Genomic DNA, 25,334 nt, shown 5'->3' on the forward strand with positions numbered 1-25,334 from the left:
ATTCTACTAAACTGAAACCTTTATTACACCAGTAACGTCATTAAATTAGGTTAAATATTTAAAGATTTTTTTAAATATATTTTTACGTGGTAATAGATTTTACTTGATTTTTCTTGCTTCAGTGAAAATGATGCTTCAGATTTGAAATTATTTTAAATCAGAACCTGTCTAATTAATTGTACAGAAATTACGTGAAACGAAATTTCGCTGCATCTTAACAACATAAGCAGCATAAATGTTGTTCAATGTTAGAATGTGTTTCAGCGTAAAATTCAATGGTTTATCCTGTTCTAGTACAGACATTAAATGTCAGCTTTTATTTTATCTTCTTAGGAGCTAAAAGAAAAGCAGGATTCTAGTCTTAAACGTGACATTGATGGAATGGGAGTCCCAGAAATAAAGTACGGTGATTCAATCTGTTTTGTCCAACATGTGGCCAGTGCCTTATGGTTGACTTACAAAGCACAAGACGCTAAATCAGCACGTTTAGGTCCCTTGAAAAGAAAGGTAATGTTACTTGTAAAATGAATATTAGTTGCATAACAGTTTTGGTCTGTCCTGTTTTTTTGCCGTTCTACCAATGTGGCAGTTGTGGGTTTAATTGTTTTGTGCTGTCTTATTGAAAATGGTGTGAATGTTTCATTCTAAAAATTAAAAAAATGGTGGGTATTAATATAACCATGTAAATGAAGAAAACCTTTGCCTCTAAGTAAGGTATGTAGCTGTTTTTCTTCGCAGAAGAAATTAATAATTTGGGCTCGATTTTTTTTCACACTTCAGTAAAATATGGAAGTTCCCGATTTGGATGGTCAAATCACTTTTTTGAAAATACACATTTAACTGTTTAAGGATGTAAACTTGCAAGTCATCTTACTTTTACTGGTGTTTTAGATTTCTTAATTGAGTATATTTTATGAAAAGGCAATTAAATTTATTACTGAAGAAATGGCCCTTGAAACTGCTCAAGTTTCTTAATGGGTATTAACAAAAGTTTTCCTGCCAAAATGTTAGATGTAATTGTGATGTGGCATCAAGAAGGTCTTTCTCTCAGCCTTTTGATTATAGGGTATGAGTATATTCTTAATTAGGGCATATGACCTATTATCTCTTCAATTTATGTTTGCATTTCATTCAGGATTAAGGGGTTTAGTACTAGCTTTGCATAACTGCACCATTACCAAATGATTCTTTGATTCTGTATTCATAGATTTTTACAACTTGAACCTATCATTAGAACATGAAAAAAGAAAAAAAGTTCATTACTGAACATAAGTTGGAATTCTTTGATTACTTGTATGAATCTACATTCTTAAGAGGATACAAGGATACCCATACACAGCACTGTAATACAAAAAATGAGGTCCTCAGCATACCCTCGGCACAATCTCATTTATTTATGCAGCGCACATGGTCATAAATGGCCAGTGAGTGTCCAAGTGCCTGACCCCTTCGCTTCTCAGCAACCTGGCTGATCAGAGGAATTCTTCAAATGCCAGTAATTTAGTATTTTCTTGATAAGAGATTTAATCACAGAATGATGGTCTTTTCCCATGTCAGTGTTGGCTATGGGATTTTCTTTCCTCAGAGGATCAGGTTTTAGTTTCTGAAAAGGCAACATCTTCCTCTATATTCAACGAAGAATTTCACAATAGCTTCCTGTGAAGTTTACGTTTCTTTTCGTCAGTTTTCTGCTTAGCAACAAGGGACTAGAGGAACCTCAGTAATTGCCTGTCACTTTTATTCTCCTTTCAAACTGTTTCATTCATGTTCAAAGACTCCGAATCTTTTGTTGCCTTCTCACCCGAAGAATTCTCTCCTGTTAAGTGCCTTCAAACAGAAGAAAACCCAAACCTTTTCGCTTCCTGTAATTGATATTCCTGTGGAGGCAAGGAACAATTTTTCATCCTCTGCAAAATATGGTATTAGACTATAATTTTGTAAATTAGTTTAGATTTATGCGTCCCTTTAAATTTCATGTAAAATTTATTTTTCTACAGTAAAAGAGAAATGATAGCTTTGTATGCATCCTCCACCATCATTTTGTCAGGAGATTTTCACTTTGAGTCACTGTGTAATCCTTCTCAAGCTGACCTGCATTCTTTGTAACATGCCTCAGTAGCCCTAGGAGGATTGAGAAATACCTTATTTTTGCAAGAGGCAAAGGCTATTTTTTTTTTCCCATAACCTAGCTGTTATCACTGACAGCTGCTGGAAATCTATAGAGAGGAGAAAAAAAATACGGGATTAGTTCTGTTATAAAATACTCAAAATGCCAAGTAAAAATGTCTGTTGCTTGGCTTTGCTGTAGTTTCATGTATCTAGTTATCATGCTGTCTCTTCAAGACACAAATATGTAAGAAATTCTGGCATAATTTATGAGGCTTCTGTTGCATGATTTCTGCCAGACTTTTGATCTGTTGTATCTCTTTCTCTCTCTGAGATCTTGGTAACCAAGGGTTCAAGACTTTGTCAGGTAGTAATGATGTTTACATCAGCATTCTTCAACAGTATTCTACTATCCAGCATGAGGGATGGATGCCTATCTTTTCAGTTTGAGACCTTTCTTTTGTGCAGGCTGTGAACTCCTGCAGAGCTCCAGAATGGTCGAGCTCAGAGAATGGAGAAACACATGCTACGTGTTTTGGATTCATGTCCTGGAGACCATTGCTCGGGGTGTTGGTCAATACCAATGCCCTGCTGTAGCTCAACAAGCAAGGCAGTGCCAAATGCCCCTTTATATGAAGAGAAGTGGTTTATCTGAGGAATTGGACTAGGCAGTGCTGGATGCATCTGGCCATGATCTACTTACTGGAGTTCTAAGTCTCACTTTCCGTTCGTTGTGGTGTTTCTGGATGGTTTAGTTGAGGTTTTGGGTTGGGTTTTTTTGGTCAGAGAAGTAGGGAAGATTCTAAAAGACTTCTCTTTTCCCTGATCTACTGCATATTTAGGGAGAAAAGTGCATATCTGCTGCACAGTGGTGAAGGTGCAAGTACTTTGCAATGTGTGACGACTTTAATATGCTGTCAAATGTTTTCATTCCTATACCATTCCTTTAGCTGAAAAATCTGGAGCTACATGCATGGCCTGAGGAACCGTTATCTGATTGTCAAATGTTTACTTATTAGTTTTGTGATGGGAGGAATGGTTCTTTAGTTATTGTTCAGTTAAGAGACCCCAAGACCCCTCTTTATGGAAACAGTGATATTTCAGCTAACGAAGTCACCCACAGTGTGACTTGAACAAAGAGGAAAGATGACCAATATGTAAACTAGTCTCCTTTAAGATAATATTATCAATATACTAATTCAAAAATGTCTTCCTATTCTTCTCCATCACATTTCCATGGATTCTGGGGTCCAGATAAACTCATAAGTTGATGTTTGCCTCTTTTTAAAAGCTCTTCCTCAGCGTGTTGGAAGGAACAGAGCATTTGCGTACTTTGGATTCTGACAGGTGTAGAAAACCATCACTTTCCAATGCTTTGGTACACCTATATGCCAGTATGTACAAAAAGCTGTTGGTCATATGAGGAGAGGCTGAGGGAGCTGGGCATGTTTAGCTTGGAGAAAAGGAGGCTGAGGGGAGACCTCATTGCCCTCTACAACTACCTGAAAGGAGGTTGTAGAGAGGTGGGTGTTGGCCGCTTCTCCCAGGAGAATAATGACAGGACCAGAGGAAATGGTCTGAAGTTGAGGCAGGGGAGGTTTAGATTAGATATTAGGAAGAATCACTTTACTGAAAGAGTGGTCAGGAACTGGAACAGCCTGCCCAGGGAGGTGGCTGAGTCTCCATCCCTAGAGGTATTTAAGAAACATGTAGATGTGGCACTTCAGGGCATGCTCTGAAGGGCAGAGATTGTAGGTTGTTGGGGTTTTTTGTTTTGTTTTGTTTTTTGTGTGTGTGTATGGTTGGACTCAATAATCTCAAAGGTCCTTTCCAACCATGAAGATTCTATGATAATCTATGGTAAATAACCTTCCCATTTGTGGCTGTAACCACTTGTATAACATTATTAGTTTCTTTGTTAACTATTCGGTGCCTTCAGGATTACTCAGCCAATGGAGAAGCAAATTTTTACTATCTCAGAGCTAAAACAATACATTTTTCAGTGGAGAATTCAATAGGTTTCATGTTGGGAAAAAAGCAAGATAACTCACATTTATTCTTACAAAAGCGCTGTAAAGGATCAAGACTTGGTTTTGTGATACTTAAAAATTATGCTGGCTTTTTGTGAAATTGACTATTTATATAAATACCCACCAAAGCATCTCTCTTACTGCTTGAAGTTCATATGATGTTCACATCTGGTTCTGATAACAATCCAACACAACATGTAGGTAATAGTTAGATGAGTCAGAAGCTGCTCATAAATGTTGTTGCTCCTTTAGCTGCATTGTAATTTTAATGATGTTTGTCACTCCAGCTTGATTTTCTTGTCAGTAGTCTTTTCATGCATGAATCCTTTAGTAAACCATGCTTACAATAGAGAAGATCCTTTTTTCCTGACATCCAGAATATAGAAAGAGTGACATTTTTGTTTCAATTGGAAAACATTTCATAAGCATATATGTTTAATGAATTGTGGGAGAAGAAAGGTACATTAAAATGTCTTCCCTGAATAACTTTTATGTAAGACTGACAAAACAAGTGTTCAGATAAAGTGATTAACAAGTAGTAGCTCAGTATGTATGTAATTACTGTTTTCAGTGCAATATTGAAATAAGTTACAAAATATTTAAAAGCACAAAGGTTTTTTTAAGTAATTTTTGTGATAATTATGGACTTTCAATAGGTTATATTACACCAAGAAGGCCATATGGACGATGGTCTAACCTTACAAAGATGTCAGCACGAGGAATCCCAGGCTGCTCGAATCATTCGCAATACTACAAGTTTATTCAGCCAGTTTATAAGGTAGTTGTTACCATCTTATGTACAAGCATTTTTTGTTTGTTTTTAAGTATTCTGAAATGATAAGAATTTCTCTACCAGAATCCTTATTTCCTGCTTTCAGGTATTTGTATTTAGACGCTATTAACAGTGTATTTTTACTGACTTGTTTGTAATTTTGATTAGTGATGCCATGAAACAGATAAAACAGCTTAGTTAAGATTATTTACATGAAATCTTCTTACAGAAGCAAACTGAATCATAATAATCCAGGTTGAAGAAAACATGCTAAATTATTTTAGTGTAGCTCCATTAATAAGTATTCTACAGTAACTAGAACTTCAAAATATTCATAAAAGGATTAGTATTTTTCTGTTTTTCTTGGTAGACCAAATATTGTAGCTAGCTCTATTCAAATTTGTCAAAATAATTGAAGGGACTATTGATGCATAATACTGTTTAGATCAAAAATACAATGGGTAACCGTAGCAGTCCCAAGTCTATGCAAGTAACAATAGACAGAAGTACAAAATAGATCTCCACGTGTCTGGTAGCAGAATACCAATTTATTGCCTTCAAAATCTGGGCTGAAATATTTTACCTGTACCTTTTCAATCACCCATCCTGTTGATCCTCCTATTTCTCTGTCACCTCTCTGATCATATCTGGAAGATTTAAAGATCAGAGGAGAGGCAGTTCTCTCTGGTGAACTGTATGCAGTATAACAGATTATATGCAGTGACAACAATTAGGGCAGAAGGTTAACTATCAGCTGAGTAGGTAAATGGAACAACTTCTTAACTTCTCTCTCTCAGCTAAATTGTTATGCGAGCATTCCTAAATTTCCTGTTTAAACCGAACATGTTTATTTGCAGTGGAATGGATGTATGGGTATTCAAAGTCAGTAATAACATCTCAGCAGAGATACAGTGACTATATCTGATTTTGAGGTATAATTTAAGTTGTGATTATAAGACTTTAGAATAGAATCAATAGAATTACCTTCTGAATAGTATTTATCTTTCAAATCTTTGCTGTACTAGAGGGCAATGCAGTTAGAAATTGTACTTCAGTAAGAATTATCTGAGATTGGGCTGTTCCACTAACTGTATAATAGAACTCAAAAAGTAACGTGGAAACAGTGATGGCTGTTTCCGCAGATCAAAACACCAAAGCCCTTGGATACCTGGGCATTGTGAAACATGGAATATATGAGTACCCTAAGCATGGAGTCAATACTACAAAGGATATGAGAACGTCAGGGAATTTAAACAATTTAATAAGCCACCAGACTTGCTCTATCATAATCTTGATTTATTGAGAAAGTTAGATAAAGAGCTGTGCTTGGTAAGTAGTTACCTAATATCCTCGCCACACATGTGGCAACATAATACCTTTCTTTTAATGGAAAAGTACAATCTTGGACATGAATATCATCTACGGCAGTTTAGCTAAACTTGTATGTTGCTAGCTGAAGAGCCTTTGTGTCCTCAGGAGATGTTGAATCTTAATGAATCATTGACAAAATGAGCATGAAAAGGTACTGTATTTATCACATTTCATGCCTAGTTTGGTTTTCTGGATTCAAGCCTGTATTTAAACAATATTATTTATGAAAGAGATTTCCTGAATCAAAATTTGACTTGCCTTCACCATATTAATGCACTCGCTTCAGCTTAAATTTTTCCAGTCCTCTCAAAATATATGTTGTGCTTAAAAAGGTTTGTTCTGCTTTATATTATCCGTCTTGTAAATTTGTACAGTTTAGCTTAATTTTGACAGACCTTAGTTACCAATAAGTTTAGTATGGAAACTATGGAAATAGTTGTAAACTGATTGTTCTGATGAGGGCTTTAGTATTCAGATAGTGAAGGGGAAGTATCATGAAAACTGTCTTACGTATGTGGTTTATTTGATGTTTTGAATAATAGCTTTAGCTATTTTAGTTTGAAAATATGAGTCATTTTGAAGCATAATTTTATTATGGTGTTTATTTTGTTACTTTTGTTCCCCTTTCCGCTATCTTTAGAGTAAATCGTTCATGATATTTATCTTACGTCACTAAACTTATATGATACCAAAAACTTACTAAATACAAGATAGTAAACTTACATGAGCCAGCAATGTGCCCTTGTGGACAAGAAGGCCAGCAGCTCTCCTAGGGTCCATGAAAAAGAACATGGCCAGCAGGTCAAGAGAGGTCATCCTCCCCCTCTACTCTGCCCTGGTGAGGCCACATCTGCAGTACTGTGTCCAGTTCTGGGCTCCCCACTTCAAGAAAGACGGGGAACTACTGGAGAGAGTCCAGCAGAGGGCTACAAAGATGATCAAGGGAACGGACCACCACTCTTATGAGGAAAGGCTGAGTGACCATGATCTGTTTAGCCTGGAGAAGAGAAGACTGAGAGGGGATCTTATCAATGCTTATAAATATCTAAAGGGTGGGTGTCAGGAGGATGTGGCCAGATGACAGAACAGAGGGCAGTGGGCACAAACTGGAATACACAAAATTCCATCTGAACAAGAGGCAAAACTTCATTACTTTAAGGGTGCCAAAGCACTGGAACAGGCCGCCCAGATTGGTTGTGGCGTCTCCTTCTCTGGAGATAATTCAAAACCCACCTGGATGTGTTCCTGTCCAACCTGCTCTAGGTGACCCTGCTCTGACAGGGGGGTTGGATGGTCCCTGAAGGTCCCTTCCAATCCTTACCAATCTTTGATTATGTGATACTAGCTCTTTAACAGCAGCAAGACAAAGATCTTCAGTCAAAGTTCCACGTTTCCTTCACTATAGCTCTTCCATGTGACATGCCTTTGTCTAAAGATTTTTAGGGTAAAATACAATACTATGTCAATGCATATTCGTTTATAATTGCTGAGATCAACATATAAGAATACACAGTGAAATCAGTAGGAATGTATGTGGTACTGAAGAAACTATTTTTTCATAGTGCTTGGCAGAAGTTTTAATTATGATGATCAAATGATCATCCTTGTATTACTGCCTAATAGATGAAAAAATAAAGAAAAAATTAGTTTGTCATTATTAATTTCCTTTCGCAGAACGCACCCATGAGCCTACATTTAAAACATTACTTCTTCAGTATCAAAGGGACTACACTACTCATTTGTATTTCTTGTGCTGAGGGTATAAAACCAGAGCCACCTCTGCCAGGAATCAGCTCCTCGTAGATTATACTATTTATAATAGTAAGTCAGACCCTGAAAAATTGGGTTGTCACCCAAGACTGAGCAAATGCTTGAACAGGAAAGAGATGTTATTTTGCTGACAACTGAGATTCCTTTAAATGCTTTATATTTTTAAATCCCACCCTTCTTTATTTCCTACATAGAGTTGATAGAGAAGACCTAATTAATGATTAGGATTACCTGTTATTTTTGTGTTCCTTGTCGAGAAGACTAGGGGTGTACAGCCCCCCCCATCTACTATTTTAGTCCATCTGCACATTGTGCCTATATCATCAGTAGCATTTAACGTATCTAAACAAAATCAATTACTGTAAGAAAGGACTTCGGTACATCTTTCATCTCTGTTTAATCTTTTTTCTGATTTATATTGTTTCTTCTGCTTATTTTTTTCAGTTTCTTTAATCGCTCTCTCTCTTTACATCAGTGCAGAAAGGGAAACGTGATTGCACTTCAGGAGGCTCTGAGCACTGGACACCCAAATAATAGATATTTGAATGATCTGCAATTCAGATCAGCTGTTGCTCACGTACATATGTCATATACATAACAAGAATTGATTTAGATACCAACAGACAGGCTGCTACATAATACTTTAAATTACAGTGCAGAAATGAATAATGCTGCCAGTCTTTCTCATTGTTGTTTTCCATAGTGGAAACAACAGGACACTATCACCCACTGCCCTGCCTGTTGAGGAGATGGCTCAGACTCTGCAAGATCTGATTACTTACTTCCAGCTTCCCGAAGAAAACCTGGAACATGAAGATAAGCAAAGCAAGCTTCGGTCACTCAAAAACAGACAAGATCTATTTAAAGAAGAGGTACAGAGAGTGGAATTGTTACATTATTTTTATTTTAATTGTATCGTGTCACAAACATAGAGAAGAACCTAAACATTATCATGCATGCATATGATTTATAACGTAAAGTTCCGTAGCTTTTATGTATATAAAAAATAGACTGTAATGCCATATGATAATTTGCTGTGAAAAATTTTTTGCCTCCATGCTTGTCACGAGCTGCGAGCTCTCATAAAATTTGGTCTTAATACTTCTGAGAATCTTTAAATAGCTGTCATTTTTAAAAGAAACAATTGTGACAAGAAATTTCTTTTCTCTCAGTGAAGTTACACATTCTGGATACGCCAAATGAATAATAAAACTGTCAATAATAGTAATTAATATACATTAATTCTAATGTCTTTCTGTCAGGAAAACAGAAAGGAACTGTTTAGAAACTGGGAGAATGCTAATTTTAGAGAAGGATATGTATGACATAATTGCTGAATTACTCCTCCCTGAAAGTGAAATTATTACACTTCTGTATAAATAGGAAATATATTTTAAAATGTTTTTAGACATGTTTGGATTGCTTGCAGGTTTTCAATACCATTTTAGTCTCCAGTCAAAATGAAGTTAAAAATCTATTCTAGTATTTGAACTTGTTTGTTTTACAGATTTTTTTATTGGATAGTAAAATGTCCACCTTATTTAATCAACAAAAATTCCTTTTATATAAATTTAAAGCATTTGGGTTTTTTCCTATGTAAGGAAGATTTTATGTAAAAAAGAGTCTGCTCACAAAAATTATAAAAGCTTTTATTGTCAGTTTTGTTTATTCCTGACTTTTTACAATACTTAGCTGAACAAGGAATAGTATAGAATCATTCTTTAAAATGGAAAATCAAATTCAAATCTTGTAAGCACATTAGTTTGGGATTTTTTAATCTAAGATGATGCAACTTTTAAATGTGTACAGGAAAAAAATCTTTTAAAAGGACAACAAATGCTTTTTCATGTACAGCTCACTTTCCTTTGTGTCATATGCATTTAGGGAATGCTGGCACTAGTTTTGAATTGCATTGATCGCTTAAATGACTACAACAGCGCAGCTCATTTTGCAGGAGTTGCAAGAGAAGAACATGGTACAGCATGGAAAGAAATTTTGAATCTCCTTTACAAATTGTTAGGTAAGTTCTTCAATAATCTACTAATGTAAAGAACAAGGTTACGTATTCTTTGTATTCTGCTTGCTGCTTCACCAGCAAAGAATACTTCGTGTGTTATTCATTTGGTCATGTAAATTACAGAATTTGTTCCACATACTGATATTTATTACAGAGAACATAATTGAGCAGAAAAATAAATCTCAACTAGGCAAAAGATTGGTGCAGCATGCCAATTGCGTTTTTTTTGTTTTTTTTTTTTTTTTTTAATTTAAATGTATCTGTTGTATGGAAATAGGTGTGAATTATTATTTTAAAAATTAGAAAAACTGGAAACCAGTCTTTATATATGAAGCTAAGAGAAGCCTTAAAGTAATAGAACTTGTAGTTCTACTGAATCCATGTTTGTCAGTTGAGGCTTAGATTTAGATGATAATAAAAATAATTACATAAAACAAAAATTAAAATATTTTTTCAATTCTAATGCCATGTTTTCTAGAGCGAACAGCTTCTGTGTTGTAGGGCCGAAATTATAGTGTAGGAGAATTATGTATATGTGTATTTTCTTTAAATCACTAATTTGATATTTGAGTCGCATGATTCCTTGTATGTGAGAATCTTGTCTTCTAATGGAGTTTAAATTCATTCTAATTTCCTTACAAAGAAAGTGAGTCCTGAGCCATAGTAAAATACACAATTCTAGAGCTAGGACTAGAATAAAACAAACCAGGGGGAGTGCTTTGAAGCATGAGGTTATTCGCATGGCACAGGCATGCAGATGCTTCTGGTGAAATTTTCCCATTGCTTCAGAAAGCAATGAGATAACATTGCCTGCATTTTACTACAGTCTTACGAGTTTAAAAAGTAAGGTGAAAAAAACCTCTTTAGTGCTTTGTAGGCCTTTTCAGGTTTTGTCTTGATTTTCTTCTGCAGGTACATCTTGAACACACTTGTTCTGATGTAATAAATATTTAAGTTAATGCTTCATAATAGAAATCCTTGACAATTGTATACAAAAGATTTTTTTTTTTATGTTTGTCTATGATCAGTAACAACTTCTGGAAGAAAAAAAATCAATATTGCTTGAAATACTGGAATGCTGATGAACTTTCAAAGTGCAGTCAAATAATATTGTGTTCTGCACTGCTGAAGACTAAAATCTATCCATTCTATAACATGTTTTAATCAGAAAGTAGAGCTAAAGGGTAGTACGCTCAGCCTTCACTTGAGCTTAAACTTCTGCATATGATCTTCCCACTCATTGCTAAGAAGATATAGAAAAAGAAACATTTCAGCCTCTTCATGATGACAGTGCTTGACTTTTGCACCAAACAAGGGTGGTGGATAATTTCTGTTAAAAATTAATAATAAAATAAAACATAAATGTATTTTTTGATGAAATTCATGTTTATCCAGTAGACCCTTGTCAACTTCAAAAACTACATGCTCTTTAGAAGTTATGTCAGTTGCTGATAGTCTAATTACTGAAACTCTTAATTCTTTATTACTGTAACATATGTGTATTTAGGGTTTGTCGGTTTATTATTTTGTGAAGTTGTTATAAGAATTGTGTTAAAATATATATGATTAACATTGGTGATTTAATAAGGAAATCTCTTGTTATAAAATTATGCCTTGTGGGTTTTTTCCAGCTGCTCTCATTCGTGGCAACAGAAACAATTGTACTCAGTTTTCCAGTAACCTCGATTGGCTAATAAGTAAACTGGACAGATTAGAATCTTCCTCAGGTGAGACTCACTTTTATCAGAGTAAATTAACTATCAATACACCATACACAGCTGTCTTACATTGTAAATGTCAGAGCAGTTTTCTGTGAAAATGACATGCCTTAGAAAACAAATACACTGCATTTTTTTTTTTTAATTGAGCAAAGTATTACATTCAAGCAGACGTTTTTGTGGCATTTTTTGGTTCCATACATTTGTGCAATACCACATCCAATCAGTGTTGAATGTGACTTTGGTGAATTAATGAACTAGTTCAGACAGTAGCAAGACTATTGTCCCCTTGCTATTGAATAATGCCAGAGTTGTTTGTGGGCACAAGTACAAGTGACGTATATATAGAGACAAGGTTTTTTTACACTATGAGCTGTTCAACAAAATACCAAAATACTGTACAGTGCTCCCTACTATAAAACCTTTATCTCTCTCATTGAAAAGAAGCTAAACTTGCATTTTTCTCAAGTGGTTTTAAAACTGTAGCAAAACCCCCAGAAATTAACAGCTTCATAATGAACTTTTGTCTAATGCAGTTCATATCATAGTCATATCAATACTCTTCAAAAAGTTTTCATTCTCTTTTTAGGCTGGAGAAAATACAGCATTTCTTAAGATGCTCTGTTATTTACTGAGCTTTTAGATTGTGTTCAGTTGCACAAATGATTTAATGACATTGTTCCTGTGGCCTTCATACAGGTATTTTGGAAGTGTTGCACTGCATCTTGATTGAAAGCCCAGAAGCTTTAAATATAATAGCTGAGGAGCACATCAAATCCATTATTTCATTGTTGGATAAACACGGGCGCAATTACAAGGTATGTTTGGAAAAACTAAGGATGTATTGATAATCTCACAAAGGTTTGTGGAAAAAACCCAGATAAATGTCTATATGGAAATACGTGATTCTAGTACCTTTAAAGGAATAACCTCAAAATACATCTGTAAAATTGCTTTGTTGAGATTAAAAAAATGTATAATGTATGATTACTTTGCAGTTTCAAATACAGCAAATATTTATGACAAGCAAATACTTACAAAATATTGATAACCAGTCAGAATTTTGGATTTGTTGAGAAAATGGAGCATTCTGGTGGTTGTAAGCACGCGGACAGAGTAGCTTGTTTTGTGATGCGGGGCTCTGCAGAAACAGTGAAGTACCATTGTTGTATCTGCAGAAAGGCAGAACTAAATCCTGTAAAGTCATTCCTAACTTAAGCAATAGTAATAGTAACAGTAACAGAAAAGAACAAAATAAAATGAGAAATTGGAAAAATAATCCAAATATCTGAAAACACAGGTGTTCAGAAGAAAGAAAAAACCCTGGGTTACACCAGAAGAAATAATGGTGGAAATTAATTTAGACATCAATGTGCAATTTATTATGACAGAAGAAAGTGAACACAGTTTCTGGCTGCGATCAGGATGACATCTCAACACAGAGGAGGATATAGTTTTATGTGTGATTTTCTGATGTGAGTTTCCTTCCTCAATTAAAATTTTATTTGAAAGACTGATAACCTAGAGGAAGAACAAAGTTGTAGTGAGCTGAAATTACTGATTTACAGGAGAAGGTAATACGGAGAACCTAACCAACTACAGATATGGAAAAGAAGTATTTTTGAGCATGGTTAGGGAGTATGAACTGATATAAGCAGGCATAAAAACCCAGTTGAAATTACAGCGGTAAATTTATCTTACTGTTTTTAGCTGTTATCAAGATTATTGTGCTGTGCCAGTCACCAGCAACGAGAACCTTTCAGCTGGGGCATTTTAACGTAGACCTCATAGTAGGAACTTAAAGAAGCAGAGGAAAATGTTGTGTACAGAAGAATTAGACTGGGTAACAAATTTGTGTATTTCCATTTGTAATGTCTTTGACACTAAACATCACTAAGTAATGAAGTAGTGTGAAATAGTGAATTTATTTGTTACTCTGGAAAAAGTATCTCTTATTCTCCTGCTAGATTAGAAATTCTGTTGTGATTTAAGAAATAAGAAACAGTAATATTATTAACCAAGATAGTCTTGGAAATTATTGATTTGTAGGATTTTTTAAATGAAAAGCCTTGTGTCAGAAATATGGTCAGTGAGTGCATAGAGGTTATTTAAAGAGTTTATATATAAATTCTGTCTTACTGATAGTCATTAATCTTGTTAGACACTTTACAGCTGAGTACTGGTCAGAGCTTCTGTGCTTATTTAGGTTACTACCCCTGTCCTTCTGCTAGAGGTTTCTGCCCAATAACAGAGGTGGTAGAAAGGAAAATGCATGGGCTAGGACATGGCAAAGTTCAAAATATATTAGCTTAAACTGCTGTTGAGGGTGGTTTTGTGCTAATCCACTGGGCAGAGAACGGGAGTACTTTAAATAAGTGTTCTGTTATGCTGCTCCTTGTGTTGTACAACAGTTTCCAAAATGATAAGAGTGTGAAGATGGTTCTTTGTCTTGGAGGTGGTCTGTAAGAGTTTAGACCATTTGGGCTTGTTGCTGAATTATTGCTTGTCAGGGCTCAAGTGCCTCTTTAAGCTTCTTTTTTTGCAAAAGTGTTCAGCTTTGTCCCTCCGCATTAAATGCTATGTTACTGTGTTCTCTCTTGCAAACCCTTTTGGTCCAGTAACCTGTGGGGTAATTACGTCAATCTCTTTCAATTTCCAGACTGTGACCAAAAAAAAAAGATAGCTGAAATTTTAGAATCAGATCTTTCTGAAATTCTGTTTTGCTTTTTAGTGAATTCTTTAGAATGTTTTTCATTTTAATAATAAATGGATTACTTCTCATATTGAAAACATGCTTTCGGAACAGATTCATAAGCAGTCTGAAAATTTGCAGTTGACAATTGTCTACTAATTTTGCTCAGAAAGTTTTTTGTGCTGTAGTAAATTTCTCCAATAATTTCATTTTACATTTCAAATTTTTATATGAGACTTAATTTTAAAAATTGTAAACAGCTGACACACAGCTGTTCCAGCTTTGCTTTTCTAATCAAAATGAGACTAAGGAATCTCAATGGAAGGTTTTTGAGGCATTTTGCAAACCCTGTGTTCTGAATTTGTGTTCCATGAATGTTTGCTATCCTCTTTCAGTAGTACAGACTACACTCAATCCATATATGTGAAAATTATTTAGGAAAAAATAATGATAATGTATGTTATATTCCTTCTTTTAGGTCTATTCTGAATGTAAATTAAGCTAACAACTGAATAATAGTATATGCAGTTGCCTTTACTGAACTTTCTTCTGATTTTTTTTTTTTTTAAGGTTCTCGATGTGCTTTGTTCTCTCTGTGTCTGTAATGGAGTTGCAGTTCGTGCCAATCAAAATTTGATTTGTGACAATCTACTGCCTAGAAGAGACTTACTCTTGCAAACACGTTTGATTAATGATGTGACAAGGTATAGTGTCATGTTTTATTGTTATATTCCAAAAAAATGGAACTTACAGGTCTTCAATAATTAATTGAAGAAAATACTGTAACCTAAAGAGAAGTTCCACAACTTTCAATATTGAAACACACACATTAGGACATGTTTATGTATTAGCTTCTGAAAAAAACATTGTTACTAACAATGCAGCAATTGTAATGGGAACTGCTCAAATAGAAATTGCTAATTAATAGTAAATCTGTTTTGAAATGGAAAGATGAAAGTTGTTTCTCATCCAAAACAGAGCATGACTTTACCTAATAATTATTACAGAGTATGTAAACCTATACTGTAAAGTACTTGGGTATTTTAAGAGGGATTTGATTTCCTGGCAAACTCACTCCTTTTTTTTTGATTTTTAGAAAATGATCTTCTTATTGCTTTTTTGAGTATAAGTTTTTTCAAAGCACGGAACCTGTACCTTAGAAGGTGATTCTACAGCAGCTTTATAAAATCATAAAATGAATCACTGCTTGAATATTATAAGCAAAATGTGGATATCTACACTCTTATCATATTTGCAAAGTGAATTTGACTATTATGCAGCAATATATTTCATGCATTGCATTTATTTTTACACTAACTTGCTTACATTTTCTTTCTTAGCATAAGGCCAAACATATTTTTGGGTGTTGCTGAGGGCTCTGCACAGTACAAGAAGTGGTACTTTGAGTTAATAATTGACCAGGTTGATCCATTCTTGACGGCAGAACCTACCCATTTACGAGTTGGATGGGCCTCTACTTCAGGTTATGCCCCCTATCCTGGAGGTGGAGAAGGATGGGGAGGCAATGGTGTTGGTGATGACTTGTACTCTTATGGTTTTGATGGCCTTCATCTGTGGTCTGGTAGGTACATTTTTCACTTCCACTTATTCTTACACTTAGGAGTTACCTACCTTTACCTACAGTACCTGTGTGTATATAGCATGCTATTTTATAGTGAGCTAACATTCAGAACTCCAGGATGCCGTGAAATTATTTAGAATTTCCGATCAGACTTCTTGTGTGAGATTTTAGGCAATAATGAATTATACCAATTAGGCTTTTTAGCAGATAGCTTCTATTTTCATGATTTTTGATCAAAAATGGCATTTTCCAGATTTAGATCAGTACTGAATCAAGTCTACCTGTTCAAAATCAATGGATGTATTGATCTCAGACAAATTCATTGTATATGGATCTGCATTTGCATTATTCTTTCACTTTGTATCTACAGTTGAAGGAAAATGACATTATTACCCTCACACCTATTGATAGATTTAATAAATCGAATTTAAATTTTGATAAATAGTTTCATAAAAGACAATTTTGGCAATTTGAAATAAGAATTGCTACACTATTACCAACTTCAGTTGGATTTAGACCATGAATTTCTGTGGTTTATTGTCAAACTGAAATCCTGTAGTTGCTAAATTTGGGGAAAAAAAATAGACCTTATTTCAGTCCTTATGTTTACAGTCTTTATTTATGAAGTAGCACATTATGTTTCCTTCTAAATCTCTCTTGCATACACTAAATGAGGGTTATTTTTTTAGCTTGTTCAGTTTGTGATGTGTGCGTTTTTTACTTTACAATATTCAAGGCATGTAGGCAAAATCATTAACTTCCCCATATTTCTTGGTGCCTTGAAATGCCATATACAGCTAAGTACTCTTTAATTGCTCAGAAAAAAATAGCGTGGGGCCATGCAATTAAAAGGTGTGTTTTAAATACTGTGTACATAAATACGCTGAGTTTGATTTTTATAGCCTTAATTCTAACGTTCCCTAATTTGGTTGTGTTTGCCTTTTCAATTATATTAGCATTGTTCTAGCGTAGGATTTTGTGTATAAAATATATGTGTGTGTGTGCGCACTTAATTCAATATTTTTTTTCAGGACTGTATTGAGCCTGGCTGAGATGGAGTTAATTTTCCCCATAGCAGCCCTCATAGTGCTGTGCTTTGTATTGGTAGCTAGAAAGGTGTGATAACACACCAGTGTTTTGGCTACTGCTGAGCAGTGCTTGCACAGCACCAAGACTGTCTCTCCAATGTTCCCCCCTCACCAGTAGGCTGGGAGCTGGTCAAGATCATGGGAAGGGACATAGCCAGGATAGCTGACCAAACTGACCAAAGGGATATTCCATACCATATGACATCTGCTCAGCAATAAAAGCTAAGAGAAAGGAGGAGGAGTTGGGACATTATTACGATATTTGTCTTCCGGAGCAACTGCCATGTGTACTGAAGCTCAGCTTCCTGGGAAGTGGATGGGCATTGCCGGCTGATGGGAAGTAGAGAACAAATCTTTCGTGTTCCTTTGCTTCCACATGTGGCCTTTGCTTTTGCTTTATGAAACTGCCTTTATCTTGACCCACAAGGTTTTTTTGCATCTTATTTCCTCCCCCACCCCTCCTTCTGCTGAGTGGGGGAGTGATAGAACAGCTTGGTGAGCGTTCAGCCAAGGTCAACCATCACAAGCACTACTGAGCAATTCCCAAATGACAGAACTAATGATTTTGGGGAGTAGGCTGGGAGACATCTGTAACATACTCCATTAGAAATGGCTGAATAGATCATTAATACAAAATTAAACACTAATTGAACCTCAGAAATACAGTGCTGGAAAGCCTCTTAAGTCTCATGTCCTGCAGTAAGGGAAAATTCAAAGTACTTAAACTGTCCTGAACAGTTGACTTGACTTGTTCTTAAGAAGTTCCAAAAACAGTAATTTGGGATAGTGCTAAACTGCTTAATTAGACTCGCTTTACAGTTAAAATACGTTTCCAAGGGAATTGTTTTGAAAGGAATTTTCAAGAGATATTCCTTGGCTAAAAATATACTCAGATACTGAAGTGCAATTGAAAAACTACAGTGTGTGTAGTTAGATTACTTCAGATATATTATCTCTGGTGAATTGTTATTGTCCTGTGCCTGGTTGTAAGGTTCCACCTTCCCAGGTAGGGAAAATGAAGCTCCCTCTGTTGAGTGTATGACTGTAGTTGATAAAGAAAATGTGGTCCACTAAATTCTTGATCTATTTTTTGATAACTCAGTATACCATTCTGCCTCTTTATACTGTAAACTTAGATATTAGTCATAATCATATCTCCAGTAGAATTTTAGAGTCATAGAATGGTTTGGGTTGGAAGGGACCTTTAAAGATCATATCGTTCAACCCCCCTGCCATGGGCAGGTACATATTTCACTAGACCAGGCTGCTCAAAGCCCGCCCTGTCCAACCTGACATTGAACACTTTCAATGACGGGGCATCCGCAGTTTCTCTGCGGAACATGTTCCAGTGACTCACCACTGAATACTCATAGATATGTGAATCTGGTATTTCACAATAAAAAAAAAAAAAAAAAGGATATGTCCATGTTAGCTTTATAAAGAGGGCATTATTTACTGTGCCTTAGTACACTTGGATCAGGTTACAGCGTGAACGGGCATGATTTCAACTGGGCACGTTCTGTCTTGTGAACAATGTCAGAGGTCTCAAGTGATTTGCTCAGTTCCTGGACTTTTCTGCCACATATCAATTTGAAGAATGTTGACTCCCTGTCTGTCTCTAAAAGCAGAACTGTTCATAAAACAGATGAAGGCAGGATCATGTCTTTGTGACTACAGACAAAAAACTTGATATGGTTTTGAGGAAATAATGTCATTGTTAAACCTATGTGAGTCTGCCTAAAACTTCTGATTACTTAATACCTTCATCCCAGGTCGAGTACCCAGAGCTGTAGCATCTGTCAATCAGCATTTATTAGCATCTGATGATGTGGTTAGCTGCTGCTTGGATTTAGGTGTACCCAGCATTTCATTCCGCATTAATGGACAGCCTGTACAAGGAATGTTTGAGAACTTCAGTACAGAAGGGTTTTTCTTTCCTGTTGTAAGCTTATCAGCAGGTGTAAAGTAAGTACAACTTTTAATGTTAACCGTTGTTTTCTTCACTGTCTTGTCACACAAAATACTGTCCAAATTCATGCGTGATTTGTTCCATTTTGTTGTTTCAGTTCTGCCCAACCGGCAGCTGGGAGGGAGGGAGGGAGGCATGAAAGTACTGATTTGTTTAGTGATGATTTCTCTTAAGGGCAAAATGTGAGCCTGTTTGCCATTTGACCAAGTCACAGTTTCTGAAAATTATTATTTTATGGATATTTGGTGACCTGGGGGAAATTAATTTTGTCTCATACCAATTATCAGTGAAAAAAAAAAGCACATTAGAAACACAGCACCGCATTTGGCACTAATTAATATTCTCACTGGCTTTCTCAGCAGGTAGTAAAAAACCTAAATCATCATGAAAACTGATACTATATTCACAGTAGGAAACACAAAGAATTGATGAGAAGTTTTGGAATCTCATTACTAATGTTGCCCATTTCTTACCTGTTTTGTAGCTAAAATACAGAGATTTGAACTTACTGTTTTCAAGCTTCTATTGTTACCTTACCTTTAATTAATTCAGAAAATCTTCTGCAAATGTCACTCTACTTAAGTGGCAAAAATACTTGTGTTAACGTTAGACACATTAATATTAATGTTAACATTAAAAATCTGACAAAATAACAAAAGACTAGCTCTAGCACTGTTGTAACTTGGCCAATTTCTATTCAGTTCATCTTAGAGCATCTTTATTGCTGGTATGGGCAGGCAACAATTTTAGGAAGGGAAGACATGAAGATAATTAAGGAGAATTCTTCAGTAAGAAAAGTTCCTGTCTTTTGTAGGCTGAGCATGATTTCTGCATAAAGTATGGATAAGTTATGAAAATTTTTCACTATGAAAAAAGGCTAACAGTCCAGATGTCAATATCTGTCAGAAACTGACAGACTTGGAAGAAATAATCAGGAGCAGAGTAAGAGATTGTGGTGAAGGTGAGAAAAAGATGCAGAGGGCTGGCTTTTATTTAAAGGATAGTTTTTCTTATACACGGTAGGTTTTGAGAAATGAAGGTTTGGTATGGCCAGAATAGACATTGTGTAGCTTTCATAAGTGAAAGAAAGCTCAGGTTATAAATGGTTCATACATTTAGCAATTAAGAAAGAAAAAAATATTTTTTTCCTCTGAGATGAAGTAAATCAGATAACTAGTTGTCTGTGGGCTTTTCCTTCTATGATCAATACATAGGTACTTTGAGCATCTCATGCTCAAAAGAACCTCCCAGGTGAGAATACCAACATAAACCAAACATAATAAAGGAGGCCTGGGAAGGGCCTAAAAATAAATTTTCATTTATTCTCTGGGAGTGACCCTACAAGAGCTTTTGAAAATGCTCATTATTTTTTTCTGTAAGAAATCTGCCTGAACTTCTTTATTTTTTTCATTCTTATTTGATGTTGTTTGAGCATTTTGTGAGAGCATATTCCCTTGTAGTTAATAGTAGCTGATTGCAATAGCACGTTATATGTCATCTTCAGTGTCTGTTAATATCAGAAAAATGTTATTACATGGGAATCCTGAGTTCATGAGTGGAGGAGTGTGTTCTGCACTGAGCACAAACTCTTACGTTTCTACTTCTTTTGTGGCTTTTCCTCTGCCTATGACTTTCTCAGTCTCTGATTCTGGGTCTGCTTTATCATTCCATCATCAGTTTTTCCTCTCTAAACCCTTGTCAGCACCTGCTTACCCGCACTGTCTCTTATTCTTTTTTTTACAGTAGGCATTTTCTCACTATCTATCCATTTCCTCCTTCTACTAATGGTGCTTGTAGTGCTACAATATGGCCATGCTAATAATCAAGGAATTTAAACAGCAACTCTGTATTGAGCATTAATTTTCTTTTCTTCTATTTTTCTTTTCTTCTATTCAGATTTATTCATCCTGTTCTTAAAATGTGTGTAAATGCAGAGATGAAGAAATTAAATATGAGATTAAATGAGCCATCCAACTTACTTTTAGGGAAGTTAGGGGTCTGGATGTGTTGACATGAAAAGTCAACATCTTAAAAGTAAAAGCCTGGTGCTTTTAGTAATTAAACATGAGGTACATTAAATACTGTTATCACAGAGATCTTGTTTTTCTCAGACAGCCATTATAATAAGCAAAAGACTATTTGGCATAGTCTTGTCATTCAGGCTATGAAAACTTAAGTATAGCTGCTAGCAAATTGCTAGAATGGTAGGTGCAGTTGCCTGTGTACAGCCCAACTCCAAAAGGAGAAGTAATTAACCTAAATCTGTTTAACTATTTCCAGCTGTCTTTTAGGAGTTATATTGCTTTATACTTGATTTTCAGGAGGGTTCTTTTTAAGGTTAAGCTCAGACAAATTAAAGCAAGTTCTTCAAATCAAAAAATCTGAACATTTCTTTTAAAATGAGGCAAAAAGCCACAGCTTCATGGCGTGTTCAGGTTTTTAAAAGAGAGTGTGCAGCTTTAGGAGCATATAGCCTGTGTGGAGGTTTAGATACTGCAGTGAAGGGCAGGGAGGAGACAGGCCTTGAAAGGAATCAGAACATCATAAAGATCAGGTGAGATTGAATGGTTTGCAAGAACTCAGAAAAACTGACCAAATTGGCAGGAAGCAAGGACCTATTTACTGGGGTGTGGTAGGCAAAGGAAGAATTGCATGAGTTTTTCATTTTGATTCTTTCTTTGACTTTTGTCTATTTAGGAAGTTAGATGTCTAGGTCTTAAAATAAAATTGACCTCCTTTTTATTTTTAAAGTATTTTGATCTGTGTGGGGGCTTGCCATAGAGAGAGGTCTGAGCTCAAAAGTTGTCATCTCAAATATTTAGCTGCCTTGGGATCATTCAAATATTTTAAATAGTATATTTTTAAAATGAAATTAGAAAGTTCAAGCTTAATAAAAGTAATCAATAATTATATATTTTTGAGGACATTGAACTGTTTCAGATATTTGTGACTTGTGCTTATGTATATCCTGTTCGAGAAAACTTGTGTGTCTTAATTTTTCTCCTCTTTTAATATTATTAATGTATCTTACTTTCAATGAAATATATTGATCTGATAGTTCAGTGTTTCTAGACATGTAAGTAAAAAGTGGTATGGGCTCTTTCTGGTGACCCCATCAGAACAAATGTATGGGCTGTTTCTTGGAAATAACAATTGTTTTCAATTTTCTGTGGTTGTTTACCTCTAGACGTTTACTTACATGAGGACCAAAGTATGAAGTCAGATATTTTTTGTCTTTGTTGTTTTTCCTGGTATACTCTTAAATTTGTATTAAAAATGTGTATCTGAGGAGAAACAGAAAACTTTAGGGGCTTAAGAGGAATTGTAGTTATGGTTCTGAAACTCATTCCCAGTTCTAGTAGTTGGTATAATTTTGTTTGCTTGATTTAGGCATTATGATTATAGTGGGGTTTTTTATACCATATCCTCTGGTTCTTTTTTTCTGCTGTGCCAACTGCCCGCATGAGTGCACTGAGAATTTACTTTAAAACTTTTAAGTAGTATATAAATAGTCCTTTTGTTGGTGTGTTGGGTTTTGTTGTTGCTTTTTTTTTTCTAGAGTAACAGTCCATTTTAAATTAGATTTGTGTTTCCAAATCATTTAAATGCATTAAAAATTTCACAATTTACAACCATTTGATTTTAAGTAAGAAACTTTTTTTGGAAAATACACTACTGCATTGAATAATTAGTTTTGCTTTGGCCAAAACAAATTTTCAAAAAAATAGTGGGTAGGTTGTGGTGTTATTGATAGTATCTGCTAGTATGAATGCTTGATAACTCTTTGGTGTTTGTCAAATCATGAAATACACCTGCATTTTTGTAAATGCTGTTCAAATAAATGTTTAAGTTTTGAAATTATATATATATAATGTTAGTATATGCTGACTATTTAAGAGTATAATTTCTTCACTGAAAATTGCACAGAGTTCGTTTCTTATTGGGGGGACGTCATGGAGAATTTAAATTTCTGCCTCCTGGTGGCTATGCTCCCTGTTATGAAGCATTGCTTCCAAAAGAGAAGATGAAACTGGAACCAGTGAAGGAATATAAGAGAGATTCTGATGGAGTGAGGGATTTACTGGGTACAACACAATTCCTCTCGCAAGCTTCCTTTATCCCTTGTCCAATCGACACCAGTCAGGTATGTTAAGTATACAATAATAGGATTGTAAAATATGTCTTAAAAATATTTAAATTCACAATATAAAAACTAAGCTAGCTTGCCCCCTTTCTTAGTAATTCATCATTTGTGTGTTGGGGTGTATGTAAGTGAACCAGATGATCTCAGATCTACAAGGTGTGGTAACTGGAACCTTTTCTTATTTGTGTAATTGTTATTTTCTTTTCTTAGGTTGCTCTTCCTTTTCATCTTGAAAAGATCAGGGACAAACTAGCTGAAAATATCCATGAACTGTGGGGAATGAATAAAATAGAATTAGGCTGGACATACGGCAAGGTATGTTTTGAATGACCTGTCTGGGTACAGTCACCTGTATTTGGTTAAATCTCCTACCAGAAAACTTGGACTTGGAAGCTGAACCGAGTATTTAATGGTGCTCTATACTTTACTAACAACAGATGAAAGTGTGAGCTGCCAGGAGACAGTGATTTTAAGTAGTCATTAGAAAGCAAATTTGGAGTATAAATAAGGTACATATTTTAGCACTATAAATAATAATTTGAACAAAATATTTTAATTGAGAAATTCACTAGCTTATACCAAGATGGAATTCTACTGAAAATCATACCAATAGTGAGTGACCTCTCAGCTAAATCTTTGTTTACTCTAGTGTTGGGGATCAAAGAGATCTGTTGATCTCTTCTGTTGATAATGGAGACAGGGTTTTGATGACTTTTGTAAACATTCAAATTCCTCAAAGCTCAGATTTTTTGTTTAATTAGTTACAGTTAAAACGTATCATTATAATGATACCTTATAATGTGATATAGCCTGACAGGTTAAAGAGAGTAAGCCATCTGGTCAAGGTTATTTAAATGCATATGACAAAGCATTCTCTACCCAATGGATGTGGGTAATTCTCTACCCAATGGATGTGTGGTAAAATTTACAAGGGTAAGCCAAGAATATTATATTTAGAGTTTAACATTAAATTCAACATCTGTATTAAAATTGTACCTTCCCCTAGTAATATAAAATTTTAAAGGCTGTATTCTGCCTTGAATTTAGATTATTTCATCATGCTTCTTTTCAAATTCAGATTTACTGGGGTAGTCCTCCATGTGCCCATCACAACTGTATCCTGCCTCAGAATAATCTTTTTTCTTCTCTTATCTTCTGATGGTTTTACTTATAGACTTGATTTACCTTTTTCTTCAATAATTCTATCATACTATCTGCTAAAATGTCATCGCTATTGAAATTCTGAGCTTTATTAGCCTTTTTACTGTTTCTGAGCTTTGGCAATTGAAAAATGTTTTTGAATGTGAAATGTCATGACTCCTAGTTGCTATCAGGATAGAAGCACTTGGCACTGAGTGAAAGATCTTGTTTAATTAAGAGTCAGATAAGTATTCAAAGACTTATATCGATATCAGAAAAAGAATGCTCTGCTTTATTATTCCAGTAGAACTTGAAAAACATTACCAAGTGATTCTTTAAGGTTCTTGAATCAGAGTGTGTGCAATAGATCAGATTGTGCTCTATTGAGCATATATTGCTCAGGCGTTCAGCAGAAATGTTCATTGAGTTTGCAAGCTTGCTTTCTTGTGTTTCGTGTATTTATGCAGAACACATGAAATAGCTATATTTTTTCTGATTTTGTTGGCTATGGAGGAGAACTTACAGTGTGCATTATAAAGGAATCATGGGAAAGTTCATTTATACAATGTTGAGTAACTGTCACTGAGCAAAGATAAATGGTATTGCTTACGATGTCTTCATTATTGCAAAGAATTAATTGATCTTTTTACTCTGATTCTGGCTTGGGTCTGGTATCAGGAAAGTACTCTTTTCTGTTGCTTTGTTACAGATACGGGATGATAATAAAAGGCATCATCCTTGTCTTGTGGAATTCTCAAAATTACCTGAAACAGAGAAGAATTATAATCTACAAATGTCAACTGAAACCCTCAAGTGAGCTTTAAATTTAAAAGAAAATAAAGTTGTTTTTTTAATTTTTATTCAAAGACGTCATACTGTTGTAAGATATAAAAACATTAGAATATCTCATTCAAAGTGTGTTCTGCTAACTTCAC

The 25,334-nt window shown here is 35.1% G+C and overlaps 1 protein-coding gene across 1 annotated transcript in view; it reads left to right on the forward strand.

The window, feature by feature from the left end:
* Window positions 1–25,334, forward strand: part of RYR3 (ryanodine receptor 3) — a 233,033-nt gene that overhangs the window by 78,612 nt on the left and 129,087 nt on the right. The window contains exons 11-22 of the mRNA XM_063334430.1: window positions 334–507; window positions 4,793–4,914; window positions 8,753–8,921; window positions 9,934–10,069; window positions 11,698–11,793; window positions 12,484–12,602; window positions 15,047–15,180; window positions 15,817–16,058; window positions 18,919–19,111; window positions 23,043–23,259; window positions 23,470–23,574; window positions 25,109–25,212. Coding sequence (XP_063190500.1) covers window positions 334–507; window positions 4,793–4,914; window positions 8,753–8,921; window positions 9,934–10,069; window positions 11,698–11,793; window positions 12,484–12,602; window positions 15,047–15,180; window positions 15,817–16,058; window positions 18,919–19,111; window positions 23,043–23,259; window positions 23,470–23,574; window positions 25,109–25,212 — 1,811 coding nt within the window. The remainder of the gene's footprint in view (window positions 1–333; window positions 508–4,792; window positions 4,915–8,752; window positions 8,922–9,933; window positions 10,070–11,697; window positions 11,794–12,483; window positions 12,603–15,046; window positions 15,181–15,816; window positions 16,059–18,918; window positions 19,112–23,042; window positions 23,260–23,469; window positions 23,575–25,108; window positions 25,213–25,334) is intronic.

This window comes from Chroicocephalus ridibundus, chromosome 4 (assembly GCF_963924245.1).
Source record: "Chroicocephalus ridibundus chromosome 4, bChrRid1.1, whole genome shotgun sequence".
Classification (NCBI taxonomy): domain Eukaryota; kingdom Metazoa; phylum Chordata; class Aves; order Charadriiformes; family Laridae; genus Chroicocephalus; species Chroicocephalus ridibundus.